The following is a 16,850-nucleotide window of genomic DNA, read 5'->3' as shown; positions in this document are numbered from 1 at the left end:
AAGAATGCCTTTGGGATTGGTTAAAAGCTCCGTCATTTTTCAGCGTACGGCGGAGGCAATTTTGGCCGGCATTCTTGGGAAGACACGCTATATCTATCTGGATGATATCATCATCTCCAGCCATAGCTTGGACCAACATCTTATAGACATCGAGACGGTCCTGAGGAGACTACAAACGGCAGGACTAAAGCTGAAACCCTCAAAATGTCAATTTCTTAAACAAGAAGTGAAGTACTTCGGACATATTTTGTCAACGAACGGGGTCCGACCAGATCCAGAAAAAAACACGTTGTGTTAATGAATTTCCCAGACCACAACAGTCAAAGAACTTCGCCAATTTCTTGGTCTTATTGGATATTACAGGCGTCACATACCAGAGTTTGCCGAAAACGCCAAACATTTGACTGCGCTTACGTCAAAGGTCACTTTCAGCTGGAGCACTGAAGCTGAGGCGGTTTTTGATGTTCTGATGCATGAATTCACGCAGGCGCCTTTGTTGAGGTTCCCGGACTTTTCTAAACCATTTATTCTGATAACGGACGCTTCTCAGAATGCACCGGGAGCCGTGTTGGGGCAAGAGTGCGGAAGAAACGAGCACCCCATTGCACATGCGTGCAGGAAATTAAATCCGGCCGAACAAAAATATGTAGCAACGAAACAAGAATGCTTGGCGGTAGTCTGGGTAGTCAAGCAGTTCCGGTGTTACCTGTACGGAAGAAATTTCAAGGTGTTAACCGACTGTCGTGCACTTAAATGGCTGACGAACGCCCGTGACCCTAGTTCTCGTTTATCACGCTGGAACTTACTGCTGCAAGAATACAACCTTGAAGTGCAACATCGGGCGGGAAAAACAAATCAGAACGCTATCGCAACCGGGCGGAGAAGAAGTTAGAGAAGTTATTCAATATGAACCAGGATGTGATGCTGATGGTTTTATCTCTGCACAACGAGATGATCGAAAGTTAATCACGCTCATCTCCATGTGCGAAGAGTAATCTCATAAGAAATCCGGATGCTATGTTATCGGCTCTCGAGGTCTTCTTTGTCGGAGAGATCCTACTACGTTGAGACAAGATCGTCTTTTCAATAACCGAATTGTTGTCCCCAAATCGCTTTAAAATTACGTGATACGACTATGTCATGATAAACCTTACTCTGGACACCGAATGACGGGCAAAACAAGTGAAAGGGTTTGAGAAAAGTACTTCTGGCACGGAATGCAAAAGAAGATACAGAACTACTGTGCCCAGTGTGTGTCGTGCATATGTCACAAAGCATCCCACAACAGAAGGCGAGCACCTTTGCAAGTATTCGAAGAGGTTGCACAACTATTTCAAGGGGCAGGAATGGATATTGTGGGGCCATTTCCAACTACGACGGGAGGAAATCGTTATCTTCTAGTGTTTGCAGACCATTTAATTATATATGCAGAAGTCGTCGCCATGTCAGACCAGAAAGCCGAAACTGTTGCTAAAATGTTTGTGGAACTCATGATCCTTCGCCATGGCGTGCCTCGGCAAATCTTGACAGATAAAGGCCCTAATTTTACATCAAGATTGTTCCAGGATATATGCACATTGCTAAGGATACTGAAGCTACAAACAACAGCATATCATCCCCAGTGCAACGAAGCAGTAGAGCGACTTAACCAAACCTTGGTCTCAATTCTATCCCTCTATGTGCGTGCTGACCAGAGAGACTGGGGCCAACGTATTCTATATTGTATGTTTCCATACAACACAGCCGAACATGAAAGTACACATGAGACGCCTTTCTACTTACTTTACGGACGTAACGCTGATTTGCCGGATATCTTATGTAAGCCACCACCTGTCAATTACGATAAACTTCAGAATTATTGCCATGAACTACGTCACAGACTTTTAATGGCTCATGAAACAGCACGAGAGAAACTAGCCGAATCAGCTGAACAGCGAAAAGAACTGTACAATTGAAATTCGCAAAGCGCAACTCACAACATAGACGATCTTGTGTACATTAAAGTAAAGGCCGCTAAACTAGAAATATCAAAGAAGCTATTTCCTAAGAGGGAAGGCCCGCACCACGTGATTAAAAAGCTATCTGATCTTACGTATCGCGTCAAGAACGCCCGTACTGGTGAGCAGAAAGTGCTCCACGTTAACAGGATGAGAAAACCGACGGCAGGCGAAGAGCGAACCCCGGAGTTAGCATACAACCACCACAAACGCTCTCAAAACGAGGAATAGTCCTTTTCATCCTTAATTCACAATTTGGCCCCACGGGTACCTGCCGGAAACGAAGGAATCACGGTGGGGTACCCCAATAAAGAGATGATCGTACCGGGGATTTTCGAAGAGCTAGAGGTGACCGGGAGAATGGCGTCAAATGTGCAGCAGACAATGCCCTCAATGTCTTCGGTTGAACGTATCATCATCATTATTTATTATTCCTTGAAGGCCCAAGGGGCATTATACAAGGGAGTGAACACTTAAGAGTTGCCCATGGCAACCCCAAAAATTTTTGGAATGTCCCATTCGTATGCCCTTCGCAGTCGGGGACCAGTGTGAACAGAGTTCTCTTATACTGACAGATATTTCTGTGGTTGTTTTAGGGCGCAAGATAGTGTTGAATTCCGAATGTGAATGTTGGTTTCATACAGAACTTAATTGAATATTTAGGCGGTTAGTTGAAAGTACAAGGAGGATTCTTGTTTCTGGAACAGTAAATACAATTTTTAAAATTGTCTAGGAGGATTTTTTTTTTTTAATTGAACGTGTGTGGTGCGCGAGAATGGTGCGGCGGTGGGGGAAGAGAAGGAAGAAGAGGAAAGCGGAAAAAGGCCGGTTGGGCAGGTGGTGGAAGCCGACCTTCAGAAGTCTGAACAGACGCCGTCGTCGACCCCGGGACTTGGCGAAGGGGTCCCGATTGACGTTGATCTTCATTCTTCCCCACGACGAGCAGAGACAGAAGGAAGACGGCTGACTGTGAGTGATGCAGACGATCACTGACTGCGCCACCTACGTTGAACTCTGGATATCTCCGGATTTCGACATTTACTCTTGGTTCGTGCAGGTTTCTTTTTTCTTCATTTATTTCAGTTTGCTCTCTTATCTTTCCTACGTTTTCTTCCCTATTTCTGAACTTTATTTTAATTCTCAAAGTAAAACTTGTTCATATTCACAAGGTCTCCTAATTTGAAACGACCCTCTGTAACACGTACACACTCAGGTGCTGTAACGGCTAGCAACGTCACAATGTGATACACTCCAGTCTCGTTCGTTTTCTTCAGTCTAATTCATTCTTTACAACCTGTCAGCACGATTTTCGTAAACATTACTCCTTTGGAACTCAGCTACTTGTTTTTACTAATGACTTCTTTTCTGTGTTGTACCGCCCATCTGCCATTGATTGCTTCTTTTTTCTTTTTTTGACTTCGCTAAAACCTTTGATACAGTTCTGCATCGACTACTACTTTACGAACTCGGCAAACTCAACCTCGATAACAATAGTTTAGGATAGATTGATTGGATTTCTCACGGTCGCACCCAGTATGTATCAACTAAGGATCATGAATCTCAACTTCCCTCTTTGTCATAAGGCTTTCCTGAAGGATTCGCCCTAGGAGCCCTCCTTTTCCTCATCTATATTAATAACCTTCCTGACTCTATTTTCTCATCTATCAAATTTTTTGCTGATGATTGTGTCTTATGTCGAGAAATATCTAACTTCCCATAGGGATCTATTCGTCGAGCCGATCTTAGCAGTATCTCTGTGTGGCATGACACATGGCTTATGAAACCCAATGTTAACAAATGCAATGTATTAAGAATCATAAAATCAACTAATCAATCCAATCCGACCCCTTATCTCCTTAATTGTCCCCGGTTGTCAACAATTTCTGCTTATAGATATCTTGGTGTTCACATTCCCTTTCATCGCATATATATGTTGAATACATTGCTAATAATGCTAACCACAGGCCCGGTTTCCTTCGCCGTAATTTCTTCCTCGCTCTGATTTTATTAAAACTCTTATCATAAAATTCACTTGTGCGCTCCAAAATTGAGTATGCCTCATCTCTATGGGATCCCCATATGAACTCGCTCGTTTTAAACCTGGAATCTGTCTAGAATCGACCTGCCCGTTTGACTATTTCCGTCTAGCTGGCGCCTCTCAAATGAAACAAACATTACATCTGCCCGATCTCTCTATTCGGCGTCGCATCTCTAGAATCTGCCTTTTATAAAAGATATTACAAGAACAACAGCCTTTATCAGTCACTTTTTACAGCCCCCTTAAGTGTGTCATCTCGCTTCGATCACCGATTGAAAGTTGGCGTACCCAGTTGTAGAACTAGCCTGTACCTCGGCTCCTTTGTCCCCAAAGCCAGCGTGGACTGGAACTACCTTTATGCTTTCATCGTCTCCATCAGCGGCCACATTACATTCAAGTCTGGCGTGTTTCATCACCTGTCATCATAACTGTTATTTGCTCTACATGTTCTTCAAATGTTTCCCACCACTCCTCCCTGTAGCGCCTCCCGATCATAAGACTAAATAAAAAAATTAATAAATACCTCACACATCAAAATTCTTTGAAACGATCACTCGTGTGCATCTGCCGTAAATAATTACATAAGAAGTTGCTCATATGTAGCTGCAGTTGAACAGTAACACCAGTTCTTGGACACTCCGGCAATAGTATTATAAGAAGGCATCGGATATGAATTTGCTGCATTGCGCAACAAAAACAATACATAAATAATTATATTAATAACAAATAGCATGTAGGAGAGCTACTAAACTTTCAGCATCTTGAACACCCCAGACTCAGGAACTAAAAGTGTTGTGTGTGTGTGGTTCCTTTTTTTCCCTACGTTCTAAATGCTCAATGTTCTAATAATCTATTTCAAAACAAGAACGCCATCAAATTTGGTCCCGACTTGTCCATTTTAAGCTCCCGTCATTTCTTTACCTAACAAGAAAATGATACTCAGAAATGTCGCTAAATATTTAGGCGCCCAGTGGCCCAGTTCTGCAGGTCTAGAAGACCGGTCAACATCCATCGTTGCCTGGTCAGTTTTACTCCGCCATATGTTACAAGTTCCCTTCGCGATAAATCGAAAAGGTAATTACCCAAACTTTGTTCGGGAAAATTGAGAACATAATCAGTGGACGACGCCAACAGTCCGTGTTGAAGAAAGACGGGCGTTTTGCGGCGCTCACTTGGGCGACCACTCTCGTTTCGTCCTCGTGGGATGCGTTGAATTCCCAGAACATATCCATCGGTGGTGGACACCTCGTATTCTTCGACAGGGTATCCTTTACTGGCAATCAACTGCGACTAAAAAGATTACAAAAAGAGAATGCACGTGGCTTCCAAGCTCTGAACACCAGTACAAGAAAAATGCGGCTGTCCCTCTCGAGAACGTTATAGGTCTTGTATTCACGTGATCAGTTATCGGTGCACAGAGAGGAGTAGCATTCGTGAAAATTTCATTGAAAATAACTTGCGATCACTAAAGGAGTACGATACAAAGGTGTACCACTCCGCTTGCATATACGAACACAAAATGCTTTTATAAGCCAAATTGTACGAGAAAACCGTCACGAAGAACTGTGACATCACGTGACAGCGTGGTATTCTGTGTCATCATGATGTCACGTGACAATATCATGTGACGCCAGGATGTCATGAAGACGTTATCAGGCTACGTGACTCTGTGAGGTCACGTTAGACCACGACCTTATTATGACGTCACGTGAAACACTGACGTAATTAAAACGTCACATGCCTCGGTGTGGCACGTGACGTTTCATGTCACACTGTGACATGGGACCTGACGTGACGTTGTTGGTGAGGGCATGATGTCAAGTGGTATTTCATAACTATAACGTCACCCGAGCACAGTCGTGTTATCTCGTTATGTTACATTTAGCGCCGACAAAACCAAGCTCCCTGGTTTTGTCAGCCTAATTCAGCTATTGTGATGATTTTTCTTTATCTGCTGGGTGATTTATTTTCAAACTCGCCGAGATTTTGGTGCGAAAACCAGTCCAATATTTGTTTTCCTCTCTATTTGTAATGTGTAATTAGTTTCTTTTATCGATGTCCATTACATACTCACTTTAATATACGATGAGTGCTACACATAGAAGAAGGGATAGTTGGGCAAGTTGGTGGGAATTCATCGCAGGAAACAAAGCGAAAAAAGCCGAGGACGAAGAAGAAAGACACGGGACAAGGGCTGACTGATCAGCGCTCGTCCCGTCTGTTTCCCCTTCGTCCTCGTCCGTTTTTCGCTATTTTCTACGGTGAATTCCCAGACATAATTTGAAGTTTATCGAGGTGCTTTTTTATATGTAACATATGCAGAAAGCTAAGAAGCGTATTTTTACAGCTTCGGATATTGTTTAAATTGAATTAATATACGTCATTTTTAATAAATCACAGATACGTTCCTTTTATATGGACAGGTTTATTTTATCTACTAAGTTATGAAGCACAAGTAATTCACATCACTCTGTTTGTCTAACAAAAGCATCTCGAATAGTAAAAAATAAATACCTAATAACTTGCCTAGGACGGATAAATGATGAGTCCTCGAACGAAATTACCGAGAAACGTTTGAACTTGTCCTTACTTATTTACAAATTGGGATTTACCCACCATTGCAAAGTGATCGAGTGGTAAAGACTTAAAGAATCCCTTCTTTTTTACCGCTCAGTTTTGTCGACATATTCAGTGACTTACCACATTTCTGTCTGTGTCTGGATCTGAAGTGAAATGTAATATTAGAAGGTGCTCTTATTCTACACTTGAGTGGCATACTACAGAACAGTTTCTTATTGATCTGTAATACAAGAAACATTTCTTTTTCAGATATAGGCGGCATATCTCTGTGTTTTGTATTATGCCGAAGGATTGCGAATGGCAGTTAACAGTTAGTAAAGAAGTGTCGACCCGATAGAGTGTTTAGAATTTAGGTTTACGAAATAAGGTAAAAATACTCATATGAATGCGGTGACTAGTACTCATATAAATATAATATATTCAAATTACTGGCGTACTTCCCATGAGGCTATTGTATATCATATCAAAGATTACTATAAGTGCATTGTTTTTGTAGTTTATAATGTTCAATTAATAAATATACTACAAGCTGGTGCCTATTATTTGACAGTTGCGGGGCAGCGTGAAGGTGCTACATGCAGTCCCATGAATCGGGAGGGAACGATGAGTTCTTTACTTCAGCTATATTGACTGGCAGCATAAGAAAGAAATGGCGTGGCGAATCCCGAGCAGCTTGTTATTGCTCCCTAACCACTAAGATATATGCTTTAGACCGGTCGTTCTTAAATTGGGGTCCGTGAACCAATCGGGGTCCCCGAAGGCCCTCTTCGGGTCCCCGAAGCCCTCAACGTAAGTCAGCTAAGTTACATATTGTTTGTTCGTTGATAATCGCAATTTTACAAAGTTAAATAGGCGAAGCCATGTGCACCTAGTTAGTAGGGTTGATTATTATCCGCTTCATAGCTTCAAAACGTTATCAGTACGCACTTAGTTTTTTTTTTGTTTTTTTCAATCGCTACTTTTTGGTTATTGTAACTGTGCAACGCCCTCCTCCTTTTAGGGTCCCCCGTCACTTCGGCCTACCCTGTATTGCGCTTCGAACATCAGTGGTTGAGAACCGCTGTATTAGTCGTGCCGAAGAACGAATCATGAACCAGGAACCGGGAACACAATAAACCATACACTGCGTCCTTTTTTGGGGGGGGATCTTAGTGATTATAGTCGATTATTTACGTGAAATTCATCATAATTTAACATTTTGATAAATTATCATGACAATAAATTTCAGAATTTTTCTGTTAAGGTTAATATTTACGTGTAATGTAGTCGAGTCCGAGCAGTTCCACCTATGATGAATTGTGGAATATTCCTCGAAAATAACTTCATTCAGTGATTACAACTCCTTTTTTTTTATCCTGTATTATAAATTGACTAGATATTTAATGCCTGCATTCTATAATTACTATACCAAAGAATTACTCGGTTGTCCTATTCATGTATACATATATTTAGCGAAAAATAGATGAGTATCCATGGGGCTGCCCACCAACATTTCTGTGAAGCTTGTTATGCCAACAATATCTGCGCATGCTATGTCTCGGACTCTGAGCAATTTGTAGACCAGATTGGGAATTCTGGATCTCTTTAACTACTCTATATTTTCTCCTTGGTAATAAAACTGCATTAGCCGAATTTTTTTTTTTTTTTTTGCTTCTAGATTTCTATATCGCGTAGAAATATGCCTTAATCTCAGACTGCCAAGTATAGTTATTTGAGCAATAGTTACCTGCGTATGCCAATGATGGGACGAAATCTGCTTCCTCGTCATCCCGCTGGTCAGAATACGATTCCGCAACAATTATCTGTAGACAGGCTAAACAAAATTGATATATATGATGAGCAACCAGTGCAGTATTTTCTTTTTATTTACAATTTATAGCTGACATTGTTGCTGAAATGAGATATATGCACAACACACATATAGAAATGTGTTCATATGCCCGGTCACGATAAATTTCCAAAATGGGGAAGCTACGGCTGCGGTGATCCAATGCAAGCATTGAAACGACGCACGTAAAGGCGTCGAGTAAGTCGGATTTAGGAGCCTGCTGTCACCTGCTACTCAAAATTTGCTTTCAGCGAAATCAACTGACTTAAAAGGAAGGTCAAACAACAGTATATCCTTGCTAAAGTGTTCCATGTTTGTGTAACAAGATTAGATACTTTGAAGAAACTGTTTATATATTCGTGAACCTTTATATCGGCTCACAAATCTGCCTTGTAGCCTTGAACAAGTGTAAGCGACAGCTTTTTTTTCGATCAGATGTTGATTTTTGGTCGCCAAAGTTCTTAATGCGCAAGCGGACTAGAGAGTAAAACAGGAACGAAAAAACATGTTTGCAATAAGGTCGTCAGCCGGGCGCCGATTGAGCAACCTAAGGGGTATCAAAATGAAATGTGAGAGCAATATGTAAAATTAAAGTAAATTCACAGTCACAATCGGTATGAAGGTGACCACTGGATCGTCGGCCGCTCCGTACTGTGAGGGTCATGAGGCTGCATCCGGGATGACCTCCGCACCTCTCACTGCTTGCCATATTTGGCTCGCGAAAGAATAAGCCGCCGACCCGCTGCTTCATGACGCTGCATGCACGCAGCGGCAAGAATTCCTCAAAGTTGCTGTGCTGGTGGCCCTCACAGAGTGAGGACAACTCTGTCGACTGCTAGCCAAACCGACATCTTGCCTCCCACTTATGCGCAGCCGTTTATGAGCCGTTTACGTCATTATTCAACGGTACAACTTGTAAAGTGCGCGGGAGTAACATTAAGAACGTGTAACGTAACGTGTGCCATCAACGATGCGTTTGTGTTCGGCCCTGCATCTAATGATAATGCCGAAAACATTATACACTCTAACAAAAACCCGTGCGTCTACTTTTCCGCACGACACACGGAGAGCCAATCACCGCAACTTACGGAGCAGATCAGCGAATGACGATGCCGAAACATATGTTTAGGAAGAAAAAAGACGCAGTCTGAGTTGTTACATTAAGCAATGCAAGCGTGACGTTTTGCATTGCTTAATGTCACAAATCAAACTGCGTTTTTTTTTTTTTTTTTTTTTTTTTGTTTTAAGCATATGCTTCGGCATCGTCATTCGCTGAGCTTCCTTCATGAGCTGCTGTGATTGGCTCTCCGAGTGCTGTGTGAGAGAGTAGACGCACGGGCGTTTTTTTTTTAAGTGATAGAGATAACGGCATTTGCGATAATTCGATGACTTCCCAGCCGAGAGAGCCTCCTCTTGGAATAATATATCCGGACACGAGTACCAATTAATTAGACATTTTCGCGGGCCTAAGGTGATCCGCTCCTCTCATGTAGAGTCACTCTAGTCTCATGTATAGGAGGCATTCACTGGACGCCATATTTGAGGGTGATGTTTAGAGCGCATGCTCAGAACGAGCTCACATTATTAGCCTGCTAAGACCGACAACCTTGATGGTGCTAAATGCACGCTCCCAAAGGACTGCGGAAGCTCGCCGTCAGCACGCGCTCAGCAGCAGCGCACGCGAATATGGGCGCCAGTGAATACTCCCTATACGAAACCAACACACCGCGGGAAGCAAAATGGTGGCCGCGGCCGAAGGGGCGTCACATCCCCTATACCAAAGCATGTCGCCACTCTAGCGAGGCGCAGCAAGTAAGTGATCTTGAATCTTTCCAGGAACAGTCGACAATCGCGCATTCACATTTATATAAATGATAATGCATAAATTATTTTCTAAAGCACACAAAAATATATTCACTGTGTTTATTTTCTTGTTAATTGAAAATACATCATAACTGTTGTTTAGAATGGATTGCACGTTTTACTGTAGAGGTGATGAAATGCCCTAGCCTTTTCAATTTGCCGAGTTAAGGTAAAACAAATTCGTATTATGCAAGTCAATTTTTTTCTCGGTAATTCGTAAAGCAAGTTGTCTGCTCCTTTGGCAGGGGTGGCGGTGACGTCAGAATGATTCCGAGTCTTGATTGGCTTTGAGTGTAAGGATAGTTGGTAGACCTGAACGCCTGATGCATTAAGGTCTACCCACTACTTTTGTTTTTCCATCAGCGAATAAGAGCTGGGCGTTCTCACATCATCGGAAGCCCTGTGGAAGAACCAGACGATCTTGCGCTCCTCATTGCAGTAAGGATTCCGTGCGATCTAACTGACAATCACATACTCACTGGCGAGGCAGAACAGACGTGCAAAAGCGACTCTCATTGTTTCCGTCTCTGCAAAATGGCAGCAGCTGGAAAAGGTTAAAGATTATTTGCATTTGCGTTAATATGTGACATTAATAGTAATATTCGAGTAGCGTATGTTCTCGTTTAGACTAAACCATTCTCGCAGACACTTCACGGGCACAGCTCTTACGCAGGTTCCAATGCAGTGGCTGCCCTCGCATCAGCTGTTGAACTTTCAAATTCTTTTTACTTTGTGCACACCAAATGTGGCGTCCTATTCCTTAAACATTAAGACGAAATTGATTCCAAATATTTTTTTATTAAAATGCCTGGTGACACCTTGTTACAGTGTCTACATGAGAAGTTGCAATCAGCAATATCACTTACGAACGACAAGTTCGAGGGTGGGTGTCTTTTTATACTAACGCCATCAAACTTCGTTGTTTAACCTTACTCTTTTTTTTTTCTTATTTCCGTCTATGAAAGGAGATATATACCTACTAAAGAAGCAACAGTGACCTCTTGGACAATCATGGAAAGCGGACTACGGCAAAGCTTTTAATCGCACCGACAGTCAGCAATGGTCACAACACGAGAAAAATACAATGTCCTCACAATAATATATATTAAGTGAAGCCTTTCGGCAAAACATTTATCCTACCTGGACTCTGTTTTAAAAGTTCAACATAACTTTTATTTGATCTGGCACAAGCCGGCAGTACAGAGTAGGACTCAATGTAATTTACCAGATTTATTGAAGCAACAATAATATCTTGTACGGTCAATTAATCAAGTTATCCCATATTTGTTTACCCGCTAAAAATCGGTGGGCACTATCTCACACTACCCTTGATTAATTTGGAGGATACCATCACGAGCATATTGGGGAGAAGCTGCATGGGTGTATGTGCAAAAGTCCTACCACATGATAATTGTCTCCTTGCTAAGTCGACTCTCCAATGAGATCTTGCGTATATTCGCGAATGCTTAGCCTGCTCCCCTGAAACAATTCTCACAACAAAAAGGAGCGAGCAAGCGGGCGTGTCTTGCATCGGCGTTAGTATTCTCCCGTGGAAGACGGATAGGCTGCGCGTTCACCATTATTCGTTTCACACTTAAAAGTTCCCAGAAGAGGATTTTGAGGTTGCCTAAACATGACGATGAGTCACTCCGCGGACCCCAAGCATCCTCAAAATGTACAAGGTGTCACAGAAGAAAATTTACAGGGTCTTTTTTAACGCAAAAATAACCTAGGCATCGCGGAACGCTCATTATCCGTCTAAAGGTAGCGCTAGAGGTCACAACCAGATGCCAAAGTTTCAGCCCGATCCGATAACTTAATCAAAAGTTGTAAGTGCTTTTCTGATAATTTCAATGGGAAAATGACGCCCTACGGAGTTTTCGAATACATGGGGCTCTATGACACCAGAAACCGAAGACGGGCAAAAATGGGCTCTATTTTCCCATTGAAATTTTCAGAAAATTACTTATAACTTTTGATGAAGTTATCAAACCGGGCTGAAACTTTGGCATCTGGTTGTGACATCTAGCGCTACCTTTCTGCGAAGAATGAGCGTTCGGCGATGCCTAGTTTATTTTTGCGCTGAAAAAAACACTGTAATTTTTTTTGTGACATCCTGTATAAATCATAACAATGCGCCGCCGATTTTTCTATTCAAAAATCAGTCGAGGATCGAACACACCGAGGTCATCTCCGGTGATGGGAGGAGTATTTTTCAGGCAGCTTGTAGGGGGCGAGGGTGAAAGACGAGGCAGAGGGCACGTGACAGGCGGTCGGCAGAGAAGACACGAGCTGGCGCGAGACAGTGCGAGCTGAGCGAGGCTGGTAGCTAGACAAGAACGTCGGAGCCGGGCTGCCTGGCCTGGCCCATGACGAACCCCGGAGCGGTCCACCAGCGAGGTCTGGAGCAAGACCGGTGGAAACGGCGAACCTTGGCCATATGACCTGGGCTATGACAATCCCGGGGTGGTTTCGCAGCGAGACTTGGGCATTGATAGTCCGGGACAGCCAGCCTACGCAGCGCTGGCGTGGGAAAGGCGATTCGCATGCCTGGACACGAACTGCGGCTGTAAGTTCTGATCGACGGGCGACAACAAGGGTCGGCGTGCCTGAACTGTCGGTTCTCGACGACGGGCAACCAAGAGGTGCAGTAAACCCATTCGCTGTTTTCACATTGCAGTGTGTAACTCCCTGGGTGACGGGCGGAGCGCACACCGATCGGGCGGCGATTATTAGTAGAGGGACCTCCATAAAGAAACCCACAAGCTTCACTCTAAAAAAAAAAAAAAAAAGCCCGCGCGTCTACTTTCTTGCACAACACTCGGAGGACCATTCACCGCAATTTACGGAGGCAGCTCAGCGAATGACGATGCGGAAACATATGTTTAGACCAAGAAACACTGTCTGAGTTGTGACATTAGGCAATGCAAAACGTCATGGTTGAATTGCTTAAAGGGATACTCAACGAAATTTGATATATATCCGTCGTGTTCAAAAATAGGCTGAATATGATCCGCAATGTCCGTAAATGACAATCCCACGTATGTATTTTGAGCCTGGTGGCTGTATTTTTTGTTATAAACGGCCCACTCTACCAAGCGATCAGAGAAGGCCCATCTTAGAGCACGTGACATCCGACGCAATCGTGACGTAGGTCGTGTCAGGACGAGCAAAGCTACGGCGAGGCTCACTTCGAGGGGATGGCCTAGTCGTTCCAACCACCGAAGCGGCAGCTTTTGTACGAATTTTGAGTGACGGTTTAATCTGTTATAATCTTGTAGGGGGACAATAGCTACTTCTGGAACACACAAAGGGATTCTCGGGAAGACGAAAGTTCCTCCTTCCCCTCTTCTCTCGTCGTGGCCGGAGGCGGAACACTCACCGTCACTAGCTGTCGAGGTTTCTAGACGGGCATTACAAACGAGGCGTTAGCGACATCCACCAGGTGCTCTTTGCTAATCGTTTAATTCGTTTTAAAAATCCTTTTCGTGACTTTTTTAACAAGATATTGGTGTGTTCGATGTGATACCCCTCCTTTGAACACATATAGACCCCCAAATAAGCGCCAAAATTTCGTTGTAGTATCTCTTTAATGTCTCAGCTCAGACTGCGTTTTTTGTCTAAACATATGTTTCTGCATCGTCGTTCGCTGAGCTGCCTCCGCAAATTGCGGTGATTGGCTTTCTGAGTCTTGTGCGGGAAAGTGAACGCACAGACTTTTCTCTAGAGTGGCAGGACGACATGTCAACAATGAAAACGCGACATTTCGTTCAAATTGCAAACGCTGTTATCAAAAAAAAAATGTGTATGCTTTTGTAGATTATCAAATCAAATAAGAGTAGTCAAAAAAGTTTACTTTTCGCGGAGAGGGAATATAATACTGCAGTCATCCTCTCAAAAAAACGTATTTCTTTTTTTTTTGCGGGAGTGATGTGTTCGGTCGTCAGCTCTAGAGCGCGCCCTCGCTGGGTTGGATCGCGGTTCGGGCTGTATGGGCAACGAGCTGCTCATACGAGAAATCACTCCGAGGTTCCACCAGTCTGAGGAGCGAGGAACCTTCGCTTCGCAGATGACACTGGTCTTGGTTTCAGAACATGTTACTCCTATCGCCGGATATGAACTCGGTGTGTTGCAATCTTTGATTGTTTTTTCAATATGAAAATTAGCCGCGTATTGTCATGAGGAATTCCGAAGTTGCTTAGAGTCAGCAGAGTGAGTTATCGTATTATTTAGGGTATCTCCGAAACCTCTTCAAGGCATCTTTAATGTACGGCGCCATCAATGCAGCTGACGCGAGTTCCCGCCTTTATTCATAAAATCTTGTAAACATCCGCAGCCCTCAGAAGCACAGGCGCACGCAAATATCTTTAGACAATACGTCCTCGTATAAAACAAAAGCCTGCGGCCGAGCTCACCATGAACAGATACACTGATACAAGCGCCTGTGTTTTTACAAGTGTATACATGGAGTTCCCGTGACGCCGTCGCGCCGTGCCTATGGTCAATCCTTTTCGTTCTAACCGAGAAAAAATCTATGGTGCAAACCGAATGAATGCTGCAGAAGCTATATACGCTTAGCACAAAGGCTATACCACAATTGCCGCTGATTTCACGTCAGAGCAAGCCAGGTTTTGGCAAGGAGATATAACTCTAGACAGCGCTCTGTTGAGTTTGTGCACACATCTGTACTAGGACCGTGCGAATAGTGGTTCAAATCAAATAGCGGCGCTTTCTTGGTAGCCTTCACAGTGCTGGAGAAACCCAGGAAATAATGACTCCCTGTTACCACTGTTGGAGCTAGAGATAACGCTGCACTATTTGATTCAAAGCACTATTCGCACACTCTTAATGTTCAGTCAGCTGGATCTTAGTATTCCTCTTGAGGCGTCTCACATATCCAATTTAGATGAAAAAGTTGGCTCTCTCAGTGCAACTGCTACTCTGTTGTTCTTAAGGTGCAGTACGTTGCGGTGTCTCACAAACCCACTCGGGTAACAACTTGCTTGCCACAAATCTCTGGGTTTAACAGGGTGTAAGTTACACGTTATATATCGTACCACGACCTCCGAAACTCTTTGCGCGCAAAGTTATTCTCTGGCTCCTTCTAAACGCTCAGCTGCCCAGCAAAATGGGCGGATAGCGCACAGCTTCTCCAGAGATCTGCAAGGTGCTGCGAGTTCAGGGATACCAACACACAGGTAAAAGGTGTGCACACAGCAATATGTGGCACCAAAAAAAAAAAAAGAACCCTGCCGAAGTTAGGGCACGAGCGGCGTGGCATTTTAATTCGAGCCGAAAGCTCTGGCGCTCCAGGCATGGCAGGTTTTTATTTCAGTTTCTACCACGCCGGTCCTCGCTATCTGCAGCAAGGTAGGTGCAGCTCTGGTGATAGGTAATCTTTCAGGTGCGTATTTATTCCGCTGGGATTTTATAGGCTGTGGTCGTTTCTGCTTGGTATAATTTTGTGTGCATTTATTCTACACCCTTCCCGGTTTTAAGTGAGCAACACTAGTATTTCAAACTGCCGCTTTTTGAAAAAGTAATGTGTGATGTGGTGAGAAGCTAGGAGTATATTTCCCGCGAACGAGCGCATTTTCGCCGTTCATCCCGCAAATATTTTACCGTGTTTGCTCGAGTAATGGCAGCGGTTCTTATGAACAAGGCCCTTGAGTCTACTTTCATGCAGAACACAGAAGCAGTCAATTATCGCGTTCTCCATTAAAACCCAGCGACTAACAGCGTCGTGAACGCGATTTTCCGTAAAAATTATATCTGAGCTGATAGCGTTTTTGCATGAAGACCTTATCTCTGTCCCGTAAACCGCTGCAATTTTACTACCGATAGCGGTGGTTCGCTATTCCCGTGCTCCACAGCAGAGCAGCTACAGACGCTCTGTTCATAGACAACGCGGCTATTACTCGAACAAATACGCTATGCGCTAGTGTTTCCCTTCCGGGCATCAACGCCCGAGCTATATACCCAAGCTAGCGAACAGACCCGGCGAAGAAAAAACGCAGGATATTTCCGCAGCACGGTGGCTCAATGCGCTTGGCAACATATTTCTTCAGTTTATCCGCGAATGGAACGGCCTGAGGCCGTTCCATTCGCCTGTTTCACTTCCTGCACCCCAAAACTTTTCGGGGGCCATGATATTATACCGTGGTTTATTACCCAGCACAATGCTCGTGCACTAAAATATCACGTCTGCTACCTCGATTGAGCGTGAAGCACAGGCTGGGCAGGAGTGCGGCGTCAGCGTTCAGCGGGAACTCGTGTTCGATCGGTACTTTACTGACTGAGCAGCAGTTGCAGCCGAAAGCTCCGCCTAAAGCAAACCGGTTCTTTTATGTTTATTGCTACCACAGCCTATGTGGATTGCTAAGGTGTGACGCAAGATGGCCTGATTTCAGCACCCAGAGAAAGAAAGCGCATGACCTACAGCTCGATAGCAGCCGACGTTTCGAGCCGAGGCACCAGTCAGGCTAAGCTGAAAGCTATCGGTCACGGCGTCGTCGTTTTTCTTTGCATTGTTATTGGCCGACTC

General features: G+C 43.9%; 1 protein-coding gene across 1 annotated transcript in view; it reads right to left on the bottom strand.

Annotated features, from left to right (window-relative positions):
• The window catches only part of LOC8043865 (lipase 3-like), a 64,648-nt gene that overhangs the window by 45,432 nt on the left and 2,366 nt on the right, over positions 1-16,850 (bottom strand). The window contains exon 2 of the mRNA XM_040211489.1: positions 5,118-5,325. Coding sequence (XP_040067423.1) covers positions 5,118-5,325 — 208 coding nt within the window. The remainder of the gene's footprint in view (positions 1-5,117; positions 5,326-16,850) is intronic.

The sequence above is a fragment of the Ixodes scapularis genome, unplaced genomic scaffold, assembly GCF_016920785.2.
Source record: "Ixodes scapularis isolate PalLabHiFi unplaced genomic scaffold, ASM1692078v2 PGA_scaffold2__306_contigs__length_199485367, whole genome shotgun sequence".
Lineage (NCBI taxonomy): Eukaryota > Metazoa > Arthropoda > Arachnida > Ixodida > Ixodidae > Ixodes > Ixodes scapularis.
This window is presented reverse-complemented; position numbering and strand designations above follow the sequence as displayed.